At 41.8% G+C, this 17225-nt stretch overlaps 1 protein-coding gene across 2 annotated transcripts in view; it reads left to right on the forward strand.

Moving 5' to 3' along the window:
- OSBPL5 (oxysterol binding protein like 5) overlaps positions 1-17225 on the forward strand; it is a 147313-nt gene that overhangs the window by 92433 nt on the left and 37655 nt on the right. For both annotated transcript variants that reach the window (XM_068398269.1, XM_068398268.1), the window contains exons 4-7: positions 6414-6494; positions 7161-7262; positions 8869-9072; positions 15636-15720. In XM_068398269.1, the coding sequence (XP_068254370.1) occupies positions 6414-6494; positions 7161-7262; positions 8869-9072; positions 15636-15720 (472 nt within the window). The remainder of the gene's footprint in view (positions 1-6413; positions 6495-7160; positions 7263-8868; positions 9073-15635; positions 15721-17225) is intronic.

The raw sequence follows: 17225 nt of genomic DNA on the forward strand, positions 1-17225 counted from the left end.
AGTTCCAGCCATGGTTACATTTGGGACTATCGTAAAAGATCATTTGCAGCTCTGGCAACCTACAAGGGTACCTTTCCCTCTACTCTCCCTTAGCCAGCAAACTGAGAAATTGTTTGTCAGAGAGATCTAGATGTTGCAGGAATCAGCTCGGTGAGGCTCAGGAGTGAAACATCCCGTGTGTGTGCTACACACAGCTTTATAGGAGAACCTGGCCCTTCCAGGTTAACCGGACCCTTGCTGGCTTTTCATTACCGTACTTTATGCTGTCGATGTTGTGGACGCAATTATTGTGGAGCTAGTTGTCTCTATCAAGACTTACACTCAGTTCCTGTGCCCTGGCCCAGGAACACGCTGCTGCTTCAATTCCATGTGCAACCTTTTAGGGTAATCACTGTTGTCCACAGCGGGTTTTGCAGCTGATTTCAAGTGAGCCGAGATGTATCCTGGAGTATCCAGGGAAAATCGCATAGAAGAGGGGTGGGATTTTGCACTGAGAGGTAGGAAACATGGAGCATCCCTAACTTATGTAGGTGAATACAAACCCTGAAACTCCCTGGTGCCTCACAGAGGGGAACACAGGCAGTAGTAACTGTTCGCTTACAGAAATGAAGTCTCAAAGGTGATAACTGGGTAAGTCACAGCAGTCCTATCCTGTCACCTTGGGTCACTGGTGATCACAATTCCTTACTCTAGTGTTTCTGATGGGGGAGATGAGGGTAAATGGAGGTGCTAAAATTGAAATAATTTATTAAACAACTTAGCAAAGCATATATTAAGCTGAAAGTCCGATTGTTTTTCATTGCTCACTTTCTTGGTTTGTTTAAATTCAGCCTAGGAACAAAAGCTGTACCTGTAGCTAGAGGGGAAAGCAGAGCTCTGCTTCAGATTTCTGCTTAGCACTACAACTGTATCAGTCATATGAAACAGCATCTTTCTCAGCGTGCAAATTCCCATCTCGCCTAAAATGGTCTTTAAATATTCTAAACTTGTAGAATGTTCTTCCCACGGAAGGCACACTTAAATGATCATATACCAGTCCCATGAGGTCTGTGACTTTTTTGTTAGTTACTGTAGCGTGACACAATGGAGCAAAGCATTCCACTAAACACTAGTGTAACTTGGTATTTGGAGTTGCTTGGGTAGCTGAATTTCAGCGATGATTTTCCCCAGATATTGCTGTCATGCCAGCTATTTATTTGTACAGGCTTTTCACTTTGTGCTAATCATTGTGCTATTTCAGTGTTGTAAACACAGTTGCTGTGTCTTTGTAACATTGTTGAAATAAGGCGGATTTTTTTTTTTTTGCAAACTAGAAAGTTTGAGGTGAAAGTTATTCGACTTGCTGTAAAGCAGCATATTAATTGAAGGGTAATCTTTCCTAATGGAAAGCTTGTTTGTCAGTAAGACTCATTTCACTGACTTCACTGTGCTTTGGATGAGCTGTTCACAATAAAATAAAATGTTTTTAAAAAGAACTGCTTATAGTAAATTTAAAACAAAATTGTTCAAATGCCGTTGAGATATCTTTGAATATTCACATCAGTAACAAGAAGTTCTTCACTTCTAATGTTAAATCCAGCTTTTCTGTAGTGTTTATACTACTTCGGGAACTTTTGTTTCGTATCTTTCATTTCTGTAGTGATACAGATCTGTAGCAATTATGCATGAAAAAGATGAAGAAATTACATGTGAGCAAGGATGTGTCTCCCATGTGATGACTATTTTGGCTTCTGTGAAACATAACTTATGACCCCGGCTGCTTTTGTTCTGCCTTCAAATTCCCATCTGATTTCGTCTTTCTCTCACTTGGATGCAAAGAAGTAAAAAGAGCAACTTCTAAGCTGTCACTGCTGTTAACATGCAGACCACAGCTTGAGAATGACTTTATTTAAATGTTTATGACTTGGAATAATTGTATTTGTCTCTCATTACACATTTTCTGCGTTCATCCTGTGCCGCAAGGATTGCTTGCACTAAACAACAGGATATTCCTCTTGCTGTTATCCAAGGCACGGTGTGCTGATGGGCTGGCATCCCCCACACCAGAGTTGGTCACAGGCTGTTTTTGTGTGAAATGATTTAGTTCCTCTTGGAAATGAAGTCACCAAAAAGACACTGGATCAGAATAGCACTCTTGTGAGGACTCTGAATGCTCTTACAAAGCCTAGCAGAAGTGTAAGGGTATTGTGATAACTGCTAGCAATCAGCAGCGGATCTCCAGAGCTACATGACTGAGATGAAAGGGAACAGAAACTTATCAGGGATAAAAAGTATGTCTCTGAGTACAGTAAAGCCCGTCGTCAGCCAGCAAGGTCATCACTCAGTCCTGGAAAGGACAGATCTGGTTAGAGAACTGAAGAGGGACAGCAGTTTCCTACCCCTGCAAGTGCTGCTGCATGCTCTGGTAAAAGTTTTTGGCAGATTATCAGTCTTTCCTCCTTATAAGTCTGAGAACCAGTATATGGAAAACATACATATTGCTTTCTTATTAGAATATTCCAGTGGTTTTTTTTAATTTTAAAAAGGACAACAGTTCCCTACTCACCCATTGTACAAAGTCTCATCTCTGGTTAATATTGTTCACATGTTGCTGCAGAGAGAGGGAGCCAAATTCTGATATCCTGCACAAGCGTTATCCCAGTGTCCTTGAGAGATTTGCTCTGATGACAAATGGCTTCTCTTTCTTCTGCCAGGCTGAGAAAGGCAGAGCAATAGAAGGATGTCATTAAATGCTCTTGACATGTCTTAGCAATGTAGGATCCTGCTGTGTCTTAAGGATCTTTAGATCTGATGGCCTGGATTTACTGGATCTTATAATGCCACGAGGTACAATCAAAGCTATTAAGACAGATTCATGTATAAACATGAAATCCTATTACTTCACTACTTCTTAGCAGGTTAAACCTGGAGGAACTATACGTTGCTATCAGCAGCATGGGGGCCTATGGTATGCAGTCCTGGGGCCTTAGTTCACACCTTCCCTGTGAAAAGGCAGGAACTTTAAATCCAGAAATGCAAGGCTTTTCACTCTGTAGAGCTGGAGATCACCTGCAAGCAAACTGCTATTTAGGATCTGTGATGATGCATCCTCATAAGCATAACAAGAACTAAAGTTGGCAGGGAGAAGCAATCAGTTTGCCTCATTAAAAAAAGTAACTGTGGAACAGAGTAGAGTTTCCAAAAGCAGAAGTCCCAGGTCAGGCACATCTGAAAGCTTGTTTGTGCCTCCTAGTTAAAACCATGGCTTGGTTTTAGTAAAATTTTCTCTCTCTTCATAAAGCTTGGTCATTTTACAACCATTTTGAGGAGCTGAGCTATTCATCACACAGCTGGTACATCACAGGTTTTGGGACATGGCAGCACAGATATTTATTTTCCCATGCCTAGAAATTCTTATGCAGGCAGTGAGGGACTTAGACTACTGCTTCTTTCTCATCCATTCTTAAGCCTGTTTTAGTGTGCACCATCCCTGTGGCCGTGCTTCCCTTTACAGGCAAGCTTAGTGAATTCAGCATGTCTGGACATAGCGCAGACATGGGGGAGGCAGTGCCTGAAGGAAGTAGCGCAGTGGTTCAGAAGCCCACTGCAGCAGCCTCCAAGGCTGATCATCTAGCTGCTTTGACCAAGTGAAAGACCGGTTTGTAATGATTTCAGACAAGTTTCACTGTATTTACTGAGCTCCTGAAGGCTACGGTGGTGTAAGGGGAGATTATGCCTTCATCCACTGTTGTGTGCTGCAACTTTATGACATGCATAGGCTGGCGTCGGGCGTGCGGTGTCCTTGGTCACAGAACTACGAGTCAGCCCTCCTGAAGAAGCAGAATCAGTGTCTCTCTGTGTCCCAGGTTTGAAGTCTTGTGGTTGTTTAATTCTGTTTTTAGCATGACCCAGAGAGACTCCAACGAGGCGGCAGGTGTGGCTGGTAGAGCAATGAAAGTGCCTCTGTCTGTGTTAATGCTGGTTCCCCATGAGCAGCGGGTTTAGGCCTCAGGTTTGCATGGTTTGCAGCTGTTGTTGGAAGCCTTTCACAATTCATCTTCAAGTAAATTTCCTTGAGCCAAGTGAGCTTAGGGGTCAAAATTTTATTCTTTATATAAGTGCTAAGATGTAATTTCTAAACAACAAGTGACTGTAGCTTGGTTTTATTAGTTAAGCAAAAAACATTCCTTATATCCTGATGTTTTGCAGACACCTGAGCAGGATTTCCTAGGATCTCGGGGACATCTGTGCTTTTTCTGCTTCTCACACTGGCTAATGAGGAATAGTATGTTTCTCTCTGCATCTGATCTCTCAGGCTGGAGGGAGTGAGATTACCAATAAACAGTTGGCTCATAGTTGTATGTCAAGGACAGGACATTCTCCCTGCTAATTGGGAGGAAGGGGGAGAATTCTTCTGACCAGTTTCAGAGGACACGCGTCTCAAATTATGAAAGCATAATCTCCTAATAATTCCAAAGGATTCTTGCTCAGAGACATTTAAGCACTTAGAAATGTTTCCTCATAAAGAAAAGCTTATAGACATCTCCCAAATGTCTACCACTGCCCTTTGAAATGTGACAAAGACCCTGTGGGCACAATTCTCTGCTCAGACATCGTATCTGTGCAGCAGTCCCCACCATAAATCTTGTGTTTTCACAGTGAAGTCCGATGCGCAGGAATACAAAATGTGCATCAGAAACTGCATTGCATGTAGAGGAGGCAAACTTGGCTTTCTATTAAAACAAAAATGACAAATATTGAATAGTTTGGAGGAATCCAGGAGCTGGCATTTTCTTTGAGTGGATCCAATGCCAAGTTGATTTGTAAACTGGACAGTCAGATTAGCGACTTTACTGATCTTTATGCACCATCATAGAGTTTTCATTTCTCTATTTATTCTTAAGTATCACATGTAGTTTTGTTTTTAGTGAAAGACTACTATAAGGGTATGTGAGAACAAGTAATAAGTTCTACAGTGACCCTAGCTCTGTTGCAAATTGCACCTTCTGGCCCTAATTTCTAATCCTGCATCAGCCACCAAGAGTTTTGCTCAGATGAACATGCACCCTTATCTCCCATTTTTGCTCCTGCCACAGTCTCTAAAGCATAGCTGATGGCCTATTTGCTGTGATCTGATCATGCGTTTGCGTGTTTTTATCTAAGCCGTGTGAAAAGGACTGATCCAGCTGCCATTGAATATTTTCCTGCTCCCACTAACGTTCAGCATGGTTTGTGGCTATAGTAGCTGGAGAGGTTTCTGTGTCACTGGGAGGGAAAAAGAAAGTGGACCTCTCAAAACTGAAGGTGCTGTAAAATGATTACATCAACTCATGAAGTAAAGGAGAGAGAATCTGAGAACCCAGTGGGTTTGTTTCACATCATAGCAGTGAATTTATATATGGGAACTATATTTGATACATTTTTTCCTTAGTACAAGCTCATTTTTGTGTCATATGCATTACATCAAGGTGGCCAAGGGCTGAGCTTTTTTCTAAAACTGTTAGGCATAAGTAGGAGAGACAGTGCCTGACCCCAAAAGATCACAGTCTGAATGCATCAGACACATGAAAGGTTGGAAGGAAAAGAGGTACAGAGAGAGAAAGTAACTTCCCCAAGGTCACATAAAAAGTAGCAGAGTCCAGACTGTACCATAATTCTCACGCCACTAACTCTCCCCAGGTTTTGGACAATTTGCTGACAGTACCTATCCAAGTAGGGGTCCTCGTTGTGAGTTGGGCTCCAGAGAGCTATACTCCTTAAGCATACATTAGTTTGGGAACAGTAATATTGTGACCATGTCTAACAAAAGTAAAGCATTTTTTCAGCTCATCAACACAATCATGACATCAGTCTGCAGCCTCTGAAAATGAATTTAAACAGCACTGACACTATCAAACATGATTTGAAGTGACTGTATTTTGTGCCTCGCTTCGCAAGGCCAAGATGATGATGATTTCCTGTATTATCTGTAACATGATTAGGTCATTTCTTGCCCACTCATGTTTCGGGACATTTCAGCTAGGGCAACAGTCATTGCCAATATCAAGTCTAGTTCTGAAAGACCTATATCAGCTTCCCCATAATTTTTATTCTAGTAATTGAAATGCTTTCAGCTCTGAAAAGAGGTGGGCAGTTTTCAAAGCTGAGAACAAGAATAGGGTTGGTTTTTTTTTATTTTACCAAGATTAATGCCTGCATGGCAGAAATACAAAGAAAATTTTGTGGGGAATTTTCCAGCTGACTATGAGTATAAAAAGGAAGTTTGGACTGCACTGCAAAAACACATTTTCTGAGCCTGCCTAGTGTTCTGCTGCTGAAGTTTGCAATCAGCTCTCTTATGGATTCCTGGAAGATATAAACAACTCTTCATTAGAGCATAACTTGAAAATCTTCATGTTAACACTTTCCTGTTTCCTCTCTTCCTCTTTTTTTAGATCGAATATAAACTTTGCAATGAGTCTGATAAAGAGTGTGTGTCTCCCACAGCCAAATTCATGAAGAAGGAAACACTGAAGGTATGTGCAAAGCAGCCAAGTCAGCATCAGCTGACTTGCTTTTACAAAATAAGTAGTACCTTCCAAACAAACCAATGGGAACTACTTTGAGTCATTTTCCAAGACCCAGAGAAGCCTCCAACTCTTTGAGGAGTCATTGTAGGCCAAGGGCATTTACAGACTTTATATACAGGATTAGATTATATACTGCAAACAGAACAAATCAATGTAATTATTTGACTCTGTTCATATGTTCCAGAGCCATTAGGCACCTCAAGAGGATTGTGGTCCTTCATTGGTCTTGCTAGGAGGGGTATGCCTAGGCAATCTGAGCAAATTATTGCTTGAACACTTGCTTGTCTACCAAACCAAAAGTATAAATAATTTAGTTTGGATGAAATTAGATTTAATCTATTTAATTGGAGAGGTGGGGAGGACTGGGTGTTCAGCCTCTTTCCATTCCTCCCAAAGAAAAGCCAAATTAGATTATGTTTAGTGAAACTTCAGGAACAAAGACAATGCCTGCTATCTCGTTATATTTTTGTTCTTCCTTGTGCTCATTTCTGGGGAACCTGTGCTGGTCAAGTTCTAGCTGTGCTATACCTTGCTGTCCTTGATGTATTATGCTCTTTCCTCCTCAAAAGAGGCCATGATTACAGCTGCTATATTTTCTCTCTTCTCAACCAGGTACAAAAAAAAAATTACAGACAGGAGAAGAAAAGAGCTACCAAACAACTCTTCAGTGCTCTAAAGGATCCCAGTGTGGTCATCACAGCAGATTGGCTGAAGGTATTTAATACGCACCATTGCTTCAGAGGCTGTAGGAAAAAACAAGTGAGAAGTACTTGATGCGTCTGAGGCTTATGCACTAGCACTTTTTTGAGTGAAGGACGACTGAATAATTTTGAGTTGAAGTTACTATAAAGCCGTACTTAAATAACTGCTATAAAAGTGGAGTTTTGGGAATATTTACTTTCCATCTTAACCTAACTCAATCCATCTATTCCACATTCTTAAGTAGCAACAATGTCTCAAAAAGTGCAGAGTACAAAAGGAAATGGTGATGTTTCTTTCCTTCTTCCTCTCTGAAAGAGTCTGCTGACCTCTTCCCATAGATGTGTTTTTGTACTGAAGAGGGAATAGACAGAGTAACAGCCTGGAAATGGGATGCAGCTTATTCTATTGACGGTTGGATTTTATGTTGTCACAGCACAGAACGAAACATATCGGACCTGGTGACAACTGTAATTTCTCCTTGTGCAAAGACTCAACTAGTGACAGCCTCTCATTGAAGTCCTGAAACTTTGTATGTGGCAAAATAAATTTGGATTGACATCGAGAGATGTTACCTTTGAGCACTGTTTTTCTACTTGTTTGGGGCTATTTAGTCTTCTCGACTAATAGTGAATTGGTTGCCCCTTTTATAATGGCCAAACTTAATTTCCAAACATCACCAAACACATAGCTTTTTTTAAAAAAAAAAGTAACTTACGGATTTCATGAAACAAAACAATCGCGTTTGACCAGTGGGAAAAACCCCCAACATTATTCTACGATCAGTATTAGAGGCCAGAAAAGTGAGATGCGTATGGTTTATTTGAGAAATTAGATTGACAACAAAATGTTTCCATAGTGTTTAGTGTTAATGATAGATAAATACTGAGATTTTTTAAAATACTATCATCTGTTGCATGTTTGCTGTGGCTGGAAATTTCTGGTTCAGCAAGAAATAATGCTGGGCCATAAATACAGAACACTGACATAAGACTTGAGGTTTGGCCTATGTACACTGAAGACAAGAGACCTTAGGCAAAATCTAACCTTACTGAGAAACTTACACGTTCTTAAAGCTGTTATCTTTAATATACTCTATCAGATTTAATGTCTTCTGTACAAGAGATAGTGTGCATTGAGCTTGGCAGAGAAGTAAACCTCTGGAGAAGGTGCTTTTGAAAATGGGGTGTTTGACAAAACCCATTAATAGCTCTGTTCTACAGAACGCTATTAAAATGACTTATAAGTCGAGTTAGACTAGCTATAACATTTTTCTATGCAATGTTCTAATTGGTGTGTCCTCCATGATTATTAACAAATCATACTCACATGGGCCAGTAGTGCTGGTTGCCTAAAAAATTAAGCAAGCTGCTAACACTAAGCCAGTAATAAAAATGTGAAGGCTAGATTCTGATAGCCAGATTTACAAGGTCTGGGGTTTTGCTGTGAGATCCCTAAGACTGTTCAGATAGTGCAGTATATTTTCCTAAGGAAGGGTATTGTAGTGTGGCCTTGGGAGAAACACATACTGCAAATACTGTATAAAAACCGAATAAACGCTGTTTTTCTTTTAAGGAGCAACATAAATGCAACTTTCTGTTCTCTCTCTGCTCTCCTCCAGATTCGTGGGACTCTGAAGAGCTGGACCAAGCTGTGGTGTGTTCTGAAACCCGGAGTGCTGCTGATTTATAAGACGCCAAAGATCGGACAGTGGGTTGGGACAATCTTGCTCCATTCTTGTGAGCTGATCGAGAGACCCTCCAAAAAGGATGGCTTCTGTTTTAAACTTTTTCATCCTTTGGATCAATCAATCTGGGCTGTAAAGGTAACAATCCTGATGAGTCGAACAACTTCTTCTTGGTCACCAATGTGTCTGAGCACTAGTATTATCTAGCATGGATATTATTTAGATTTGCAGTTATTCAGTTGCTGTTAGTGACAATGAACTGACTGCATAAAAATGATTGAAGACACCGAAGAGTGGTCATGATATGACATCAAAGGAATGTGGTGCACTGTGATTAGTTTATACAAATGTGTCATTCTTGGTGTATAGATGCATGCATAGACTGAGGAAAGGGGAAACATGTTAGTGCAGGAAAAAAGATCAATACCTAGAAGCTATATCAAGCCATGGCCTACATCTTTAAAAAGAGATGAGGAACAGACCCAATTAACTGACTTCCCCAAAACAAGGATGCACAAAGCACCAAATGCTTTGCACAACACTGGAAGAGGGCTGGCAAAGTGACAAAAAACAGATTAATAATTTGACTTTTTTTTTTCTGATGCCTCTGAGGTTTGGGTTTGTTTGCGATGGACTTGGAACTCAGTGGTCTGCTCAAGCCTTGACTGTTTTACAAAAGTGTGACTTTGGATAGGTTGCCTTAATTTTCTCTTCTTTGAAATGGAAATAGCAAGGTTTTCTCTCCTTCACTTTGGGTTGTTCTTCAGTCTATTGTTACTCACAAGCTGAGACAGTCTCTTCCTGTACACACTGTAGCTCCTGCAGTGACCTCTGTATCTCCCTGTAATGGAAATGATTAGTAGTTTCTCACAATTCTTAAAATAACTCCCTGCAAATTTTGAAGAGCTGCATTTCTTTTTCTTCTTTCTTTTAAGAATAGGCAAAAAGAAAAAAATGATGCCTATGAGCAAAGAGGAAGACCGCAGTACCTCTTGAGAGGCACTGAGAGCAACATCTGTTGGATACCCTGAAGACAAAACTTAAACGTTCTTGAACTCTTGTTTCCCCATTAAAAACAGTGACTCAGCAGAGTTGTTGCAGACATAAATTCTCTAGGAGACATCATCAGTGTAGGCAAGACATTACAAGCTACTGCCTTGCTGCAAGGTGGCCAGCAGAGTAAATCTACTTGGAAAAACTCGTGTATGAAGGCATTTGTCGTTGGCATCAGAAGGTCTAACAAAATGGAGGGGAAGCCCTGTGGGAGCAGATCAAGCAACCTCATTCCTGCTCATCCCTGCAGTTAATTGACCAGTTTTAAACACAGCTATACAATCGCTATGAAAAGTCTTGAAATTTTTAATGAGAGGAGGAGAGGAGGAGAGAATTAAAATTAACCTTAACAACCAGGGGGTAATAGCTGCTCTTTTCTGACAGTAGCTCAGCTCTGATCTGTGCCAAATGCATTACTTTTGCTTTACGTGCCAAAGGTTTCATTGCTACCTGGCTGCTTATTCAGTTTTGAGAGTTTTGATGCTTTTTAAAATTCAGACCATGCACCCAAGAAGGCCATCAATCATTTGCTGTGTGACTTGACAGGTCAACTGAATTCTGAAAAGCACAGTCAGGAGAGGTAGTGAAAAAGTAATAAAAAACACAGTAAGGTAGTCAGGTACTGAAAAGTAGTGTTGCTGACAGATCTGAAGTGTTATCATAGAATCATAGAATGGTTTGGGTTGGAAGGGACCTTAAAGATCATCTAGTTCCAACCCCCCTGCAATGGGCAAGGACACCTTTCCACTCGACCAGGTTGCTCAAAGCCTCATCCAGCCTGGCCTTAAACACTGCCAGGGAGGGGGCATCCACAGCTTCTCTGGGCAACCTGTTCCAGTGCCTCACCACCCTCACAGTCAAGAATTTCTTCCTAATATCTAATCTAAATCTACCCTCTTTCAGTTTAAAACCATTACTCCTCGTCCTATCACTACATGCCCTTGTAAAAAGCCTCTCTCCCACTTTCCTGTAGGCCCCCTTCAGGTACTGGAAGGCTGCTAGAAGGTCTCCCTGGAGCCTTCTCTTCTCCAGGCTGAACAGCCCTGACTCTCTCAGCCTCTCTTCATAGCAGAGGTGCTCCAGCCCTCTGATCATCTTCGTGGCCCTCCTCTGGACTCGCTCTAACAGCTCCATGTCCTTCTTATGTTGGGGGCCCCAGAGCTGAATGCAGCACTCCAGGTAGGGTCTCACGAGAGTGGAGTAGAGGGGCAGAATCACCTCCCTTGACCTGCTGGCCACGCTGCTTTTGATGCAGCCCAGGATATGGTTGGCCTTCTGGGCTGCAAGTGCACATTGCTGGCTCATGTTGAGCTTCTCGTTAACCTATGCCAGCATGCCCTTCCCTTTGAATGAATCATCTGAAAGAAAGAGGAGTTTTCATCAATGTGTGTATATATTTGCATGTTTGTATGTATATCTAATTCTTGTGTCTCTCAAGAAAATATATGACAGAAATAGGAATTAGTATATTAAATATGAAGGGAATGTGTCTCTGAAAATATTTGTGTACTAGAGGAAGTCCCAAGAGATTTGAGTTTCAAAGTCAAAGTAATAGTCTAAGTCACTTGAGAGGTATTTAGAAAGCTATGTTTGAGCTGCATGGTAGGATATTTCCTGTAACCTGAGTTCAGCCTGGGTTGTTATGTGGGATAGGTGTTTTCAGCTACAAGGTGAACACCAAAATACACATCAAGAAGAAATCCACCAGTAAACTGCTTGGTGTCAAAGAAGCTGTCTGCACTCTGACAACAGTTTAAGGCTGAAACTGATGAAAATACTGTTTCATATTATGTCATTTCATAGTCTCCTTTTAAAGCAACTGGAGCAGAATTGATTGATCTAAATTGGTTATGTGTAACTGTGCAAAGAAAGCCTATTTCTCATAAATATAGATTAGCCTGAGCTTGAGCAAAAAGCCCAAGTTACTGTCCATCCTCACAGAAATAAGATCTGGCTAAACAACTTTCACTTTTGGCTAAAATGGCTCGTGAAATTTTCCAGGATTTTCCGGACTAGAGTTGATGGTCCAGTTTTGACTCACGTCAGTGGACTTCCAGCTAACTCAGGGTAATCGATGAGCACCTTTCTACGTGTTGGCCTGGCTGCTCAGCAGATCTTTAGATCTAACAGTGGGGTTCAGCCCTGGAACAAATGTCTGGTTCAAGCACTGCGGTAGACATTTATAGTTGTGCTAACCAATTAAACTTGATATGCAGCCATTTAACTTCAGTTAGAGCAGGATGAAATTTTGGGGCACCTTTCAAATGGTAGGTAGGTAAGATGTAAGACCATTGCTTATAGTTGAAAGCTAAATATATGCACCGGGGAACTGTTTTTCCTATAAGGCTCTCTGGTGCCTAGAGCTATCTTAGAAGCATCTCCCTGAGAGGAGAGAGTCCTTTATTCTGCACTGCTTCCCTGGCTTTTTGAGCATTTTAGCCTGAAACTCCTTCACAGTGCAAATGGATTAGATCTTTTACCTTTTTGCTCTGCCCAGGCCTTTGTAAACCCAAGGCCAAAACCACCAAGGTCTCAAAATCAGTGAGCAGTGCAAGCAGCAGTAAGAAAAGCTTCCCCTGCATGCTCCAAATACTGCCCCAGAGGCACTTTGTCCATCGTGTGAAGGCAGTGTGATCCCACACTGCTTCAGGGAAGAGACTTTTTGCTGGGATGACTGCAGGAGACCAGGGAATGCCAACCTAGCAATCAGTGTGAGAGTGCAGGTGCCTGTCCTCTTGCCTCACAGAGGGAGTGTAGGGCTATCTGCTGGCTAGGTTTGCCTGGCTGTCCCAAATAAACGTCCTGGAATAGTTTGTGTTTCCCTTTGAGCTTGCTAAGAAGCTAGCTGAATAGTGTGGTGTGGGAAGGATTTTGTTGACTGCAGCTTGTTCTGGCATGAATTTAGAGCACTAAATGAGTCGGTGTCAGACTCACTGAATCTGGGAATATATATAATTTTAATTGTCTTGATTTTAAGAGCTTTGAGTCATTCCTTTAAAGAAAGAAGTTCTAGTAATGGTCTTGTGCTGCTCTTTTACAGTTGTTTGTTCTGCTCCATAAAATAGCACAGTTAGTTTCATCTTCATCCTTACAGTTACACATAGTACTGTTTATAAAAGGGTTTTTTTTCCCTTTTTTAAGCTTTGTTTTATGACTTTCCAAGATTAGATATCTTGTCATGCTATCTAAACCAGTGTGAATCCACTACATTTTTCAAAGCCTAATCAGCCCCTGTTTGATAATGCTTTTTGAGTCTCAAATCAACTGTAAAGACAAGAATGATCTGAAGATGATCCTTTCTTAGTTGTACTGTCTAGAGGCTGCAGCTGAGCTCTGGGTCCCAGCGTAGCAGGGATAAAACGTTGACTTTTAGTGAGAGACAGTCACTGTCTTGGAGGTCTGAGTCTCTAAACAGGCCTGATGCTCAAAAGCTGAGAGACAGAAAGCATCATTATCTCTGCTGTGCAGATACAGAACCTCATTTACTCTGCGGAGATGTTGATTTTATTTTTATGGCCTCCTCTCTTCTTCTCCTCTTCTTTCTGTGGGAAACAGTGCCCTCCGTGTATGAGCGTGCCTTACTATTGAATACGTTTCCTTGACAGAGTGACCTGGCTGCTCCTTGTGTTTATCCACATGCCTAAATGTCTGTTAAAACCTTGCGTTATCCCCTCCTACCCTCCTCCCCCTTTTTTTAATAACACTTCTCTGGATCTGTACTGTTTGGTTGTGCTCTGTCCTCCAACAGAGCAAATAGCAATCTCTCCACTGAAAAAAAAGTAATAGTGTTATCAACAGTTGCCAAACACCCTGCTCAGCTGCAAGCTACTGAAAGGAAAAATACCATCGGGAATGATGCCTGATTGCATTAATGTCACTAGTAATGTCTTGAGCTGCTCTGCTCTGGTTTACTAATCAAATCACAACTTCGCCTGTCCTGACTATTAAGCCTTTAAAAGTCTTAGTTTTGTGAACCTCTTGTGGGAGAGGGGAGGGGAAAAATAAGTGAGTAACAAGGATCCCAATTTCTCCTGGCAGCAGCAGAAGCCCGCAGATGTGAAGACAAGAAGTTAGACTGGAGACTGTTGATTTCTCAGCACCGCATCTTCATGGCGATACTCAGATACAATTTGATGCTTGTCCTATGCTTGCACTCTTCACTCTTTCCAAATTTTGGTTTCCTGAGTGGAACTCAAAGACAAAAATCCAGATAAAACCACCATTTAACTACCAGACACTTGTATACAGGATCAGTTATCAGGAGCAGTCACAGTTTCCCTGCTTACAAACTAATGCTAGGGAGAAGTCCTTCTTTCAAGGAGCAGGATGGGATACTCTAAAGGCCCATGTAAGGGAGGAGAGTCATACTCAAACTGCAAAATTTGCCTACAGATTTCCAGCATTGTGTAGTATTCTCTAGAAACTCAAGGAAATCTGTGTTTGAGCATCCTGGAGAAAACTGCTTGTTCTACCCTGCAGTTGGCATAGTGGTCACGCAAGTATTGGTGATGTTTGCTGCTCTGCATTTATTTCTGCCATGACGTCTGCATATTTGAAAAAGGATCTGCTTTCATGTTGTTTGTTATGAAGTGAGGAACAGAAGGAACTGGAGGAGGCTGGGTCACTTTGGAAATGCAAGGGAGGAAGGGGGACTCATTTATTTCAGCCAGGTCATGGCATAAGGTCCATACCATGGAGAGTATGAAGCTGTGCTCACCGGGTAGGGGAACTGCTTTTTCTTAGCAGCTTCTGGAGCTCAAGTGAGGAGAAAACAGGGAGGAGATCAAGGTGGGAGCACATGGTTCTGCTCAAAGTGCCTAATCCAAAATGGACTCTGCCTGCCTGGGAATCGTTTCTGGAGGGTCATGCTGAAGGGATTGTTGCAGGTTGTTTACAAGACACTATAATCTTTTTTTGCCACAGCTCCTAAACGAAAGGCAGCATAACAAGCAAAGCTTGTTTTTGTTAAAGCCTGAAGTGGCTGTCACCCCAGGCACCGTGGCTTAAAGGTGCTCAAAGGGTCTGGATGTAGAGGTGAAGGGCTGCAACCCAGCAGCATATGCCCGTGCTGGGAGACCTTTGGTCCTTGGCCTGTGGTTTTCCCTGTCTCCTCCTTTCCCACAGACAGGTTTGCAGGATGGAGTTTCCCCTTTGTTTCCTTCCAGAAAAGCTGCCGTTGCCTCTCTGCTAGAGGCGCTCACAGCACAAAGTGTGCACTCTGCCACTTTTATGGTGACACCTAAAGGGTGTTTCATTGCTGGTGTGTCAGGCTGCGGACAGACTTGGCGTGCACAGCATGGAACAGTCTGCTCAGGTGTTGCACAAAGATGGCTAATAGCAAACATTTGACTGTTTTTGTCCCAGATGTCAGGAATGAGATTCTTCCGTTCCTGAGGATCTGAATAAACAGAGTAGGTTTGGGCTTAGCATAGGTTAGACCAAGCCCTGTTTACATCAGAGCTCATTACTGCTTCAGAGCTGCAGCAGCAATATCGTGATTACTAATGAGTCTCTCTAAATTACCCCATCTGCTCCTTCCTTCTTTCCCATCACAAACAGACACACTCTGCCCAGAAAGGGTAGAAAGACATTGAATGGTTCAGTGCATCTTCTGTGCCTTACGTCTTTTTGTCTGTGCGCATTTCCAGGGACCAAAGGGAGAAAACGTTGGTTCAATCACTCAGCCTCTTCCCAGCAGCTACTTGATTTTCAGAGCAGCCTCCGAATCGGATGGTAAGTTTTGGTCTTCATTTGCTTTCTCCAGATGGCATACTCAGTGCTAGTTAAGAAAATATGTTGATGCAAAAAAAAAAAAAATTGGTATGTAAAGGGAAAAATGGTGGCTCACCCAGCTTGAGGTGCTGTTGGTTAGCAATAGTCGGAATAGGTCAAGCAGACTACAGACACATTTCATATTCCTCACTGAACAGCCACCTTTCTGGCCATGTGTATGGAAGAAGGACCTAGGCTTGTAGCTGGGGAAAAAAACACTAAGTCAGTGTATACTGAAGGATGAAAGGAGTTGATCCCAAAATTGGAATGAGAGGTGGGCTCAGCTGTTCCTCAGTTCAGCAGAGACTCTAGTGGGTTCTCTGCCGAAGTCTTACACTAGGTAGGTATTTGGTGGAGGAAATAACATAGTGATACTGAAGAACTGTTGATAGATGTCTCGCAACCACTAGAGTTCTCCTGTAAACATGCTGTACCATGGTTTACAGTATAGCAGGCCCAGATGCTGGTGACTGCACATGTAAAGTACCATTCTGGGAATTCACGAAATTATGGAAGGTAAATTTAGGTCAATATATAACAAGCATGCCAGCTTGCTATGTGAAAATCTCTATAAAGGACTTTAGCAGACCTAAAATATCAGTGATTTATAAGTAGATAAGAAGATTAAAAACATGTTTTCATTCCATTTGACCTTCAGACTACTGTAAATTTTTTTTGCCATGGCAAATTAACCCAGGCTGTTCATTTTATTGGTATTTTTCACCTACCCCACCAAGGGTGCTCATGTAGCCCACGCGCTCCTTTGGGTCTCATCTAGAGCAACTTTAAGGACACGAGGATTTTTTGTGGAGCACAGTGGGCTTTGAAAGCAGTGTCTTTCTGGTCCAGTGATTAAGTTTTACATATTCCTAAAGGCTGGAAACAGGACAATGCCAAATGCACCTTTGACGTGGCACTTAGAATAGGAGGAAACCTTCTTTCATTACAGGCTTGGTGTGCTGTTCTTCCTACTCTACTACTGTGCCAAGAGGGCTGCTCATAGTGAGGGATACCGTCTTGACACTGAAAGCTGCTTGCAGATGCCAATGTAGTAAAATGATATGAAAATAAGTGGAACTTGTATAAAGCCACAGAAGCTCATCTGTTTCTTTGAATATTATGCTTTTGTAGCATATGGAACAGTACAGCTTATTTGTGTAAAGGAATACGGGATTCCAACCTGGCTCCAAATATCACCTGTCTAGAAAGGGATAGATTAATACAATAGTCTCTTGGGGAAAAAAAGTGCTGTTGGGGTAGAGCTGCTAAATTACAGGCATTTCAAACCCCGGTTATACGGTCAGCCTGCAGAACAGATACATGGAACAGTTCCACAGAGTTCTTAGGCAGACAAATAGCTTCAACAACTGTCTGTCAATCCAGATTTTCTAAATTATTATTTCCTTAGAGATCCATGTAACTTGTCTTTCCATTAACTTAATTGGAAAATGCGCAAAGGGACTAAT

This window comes from Nyctibius grandis, chromosome 4, assembly GCF_013368605.1.
Source record: "Nyctibius grandis isolate bNycGra1 chromosome 4, bNycGra1.pri, whole genome shotgun sequence".
Taxonomy (NCBI): domain Eukaryota; kingdom Metazoa; phylum Chordata; class Aves; order Nyctibiiformes; family Nyctibiidae; genus Nyctibius; species Nyctibius grandis.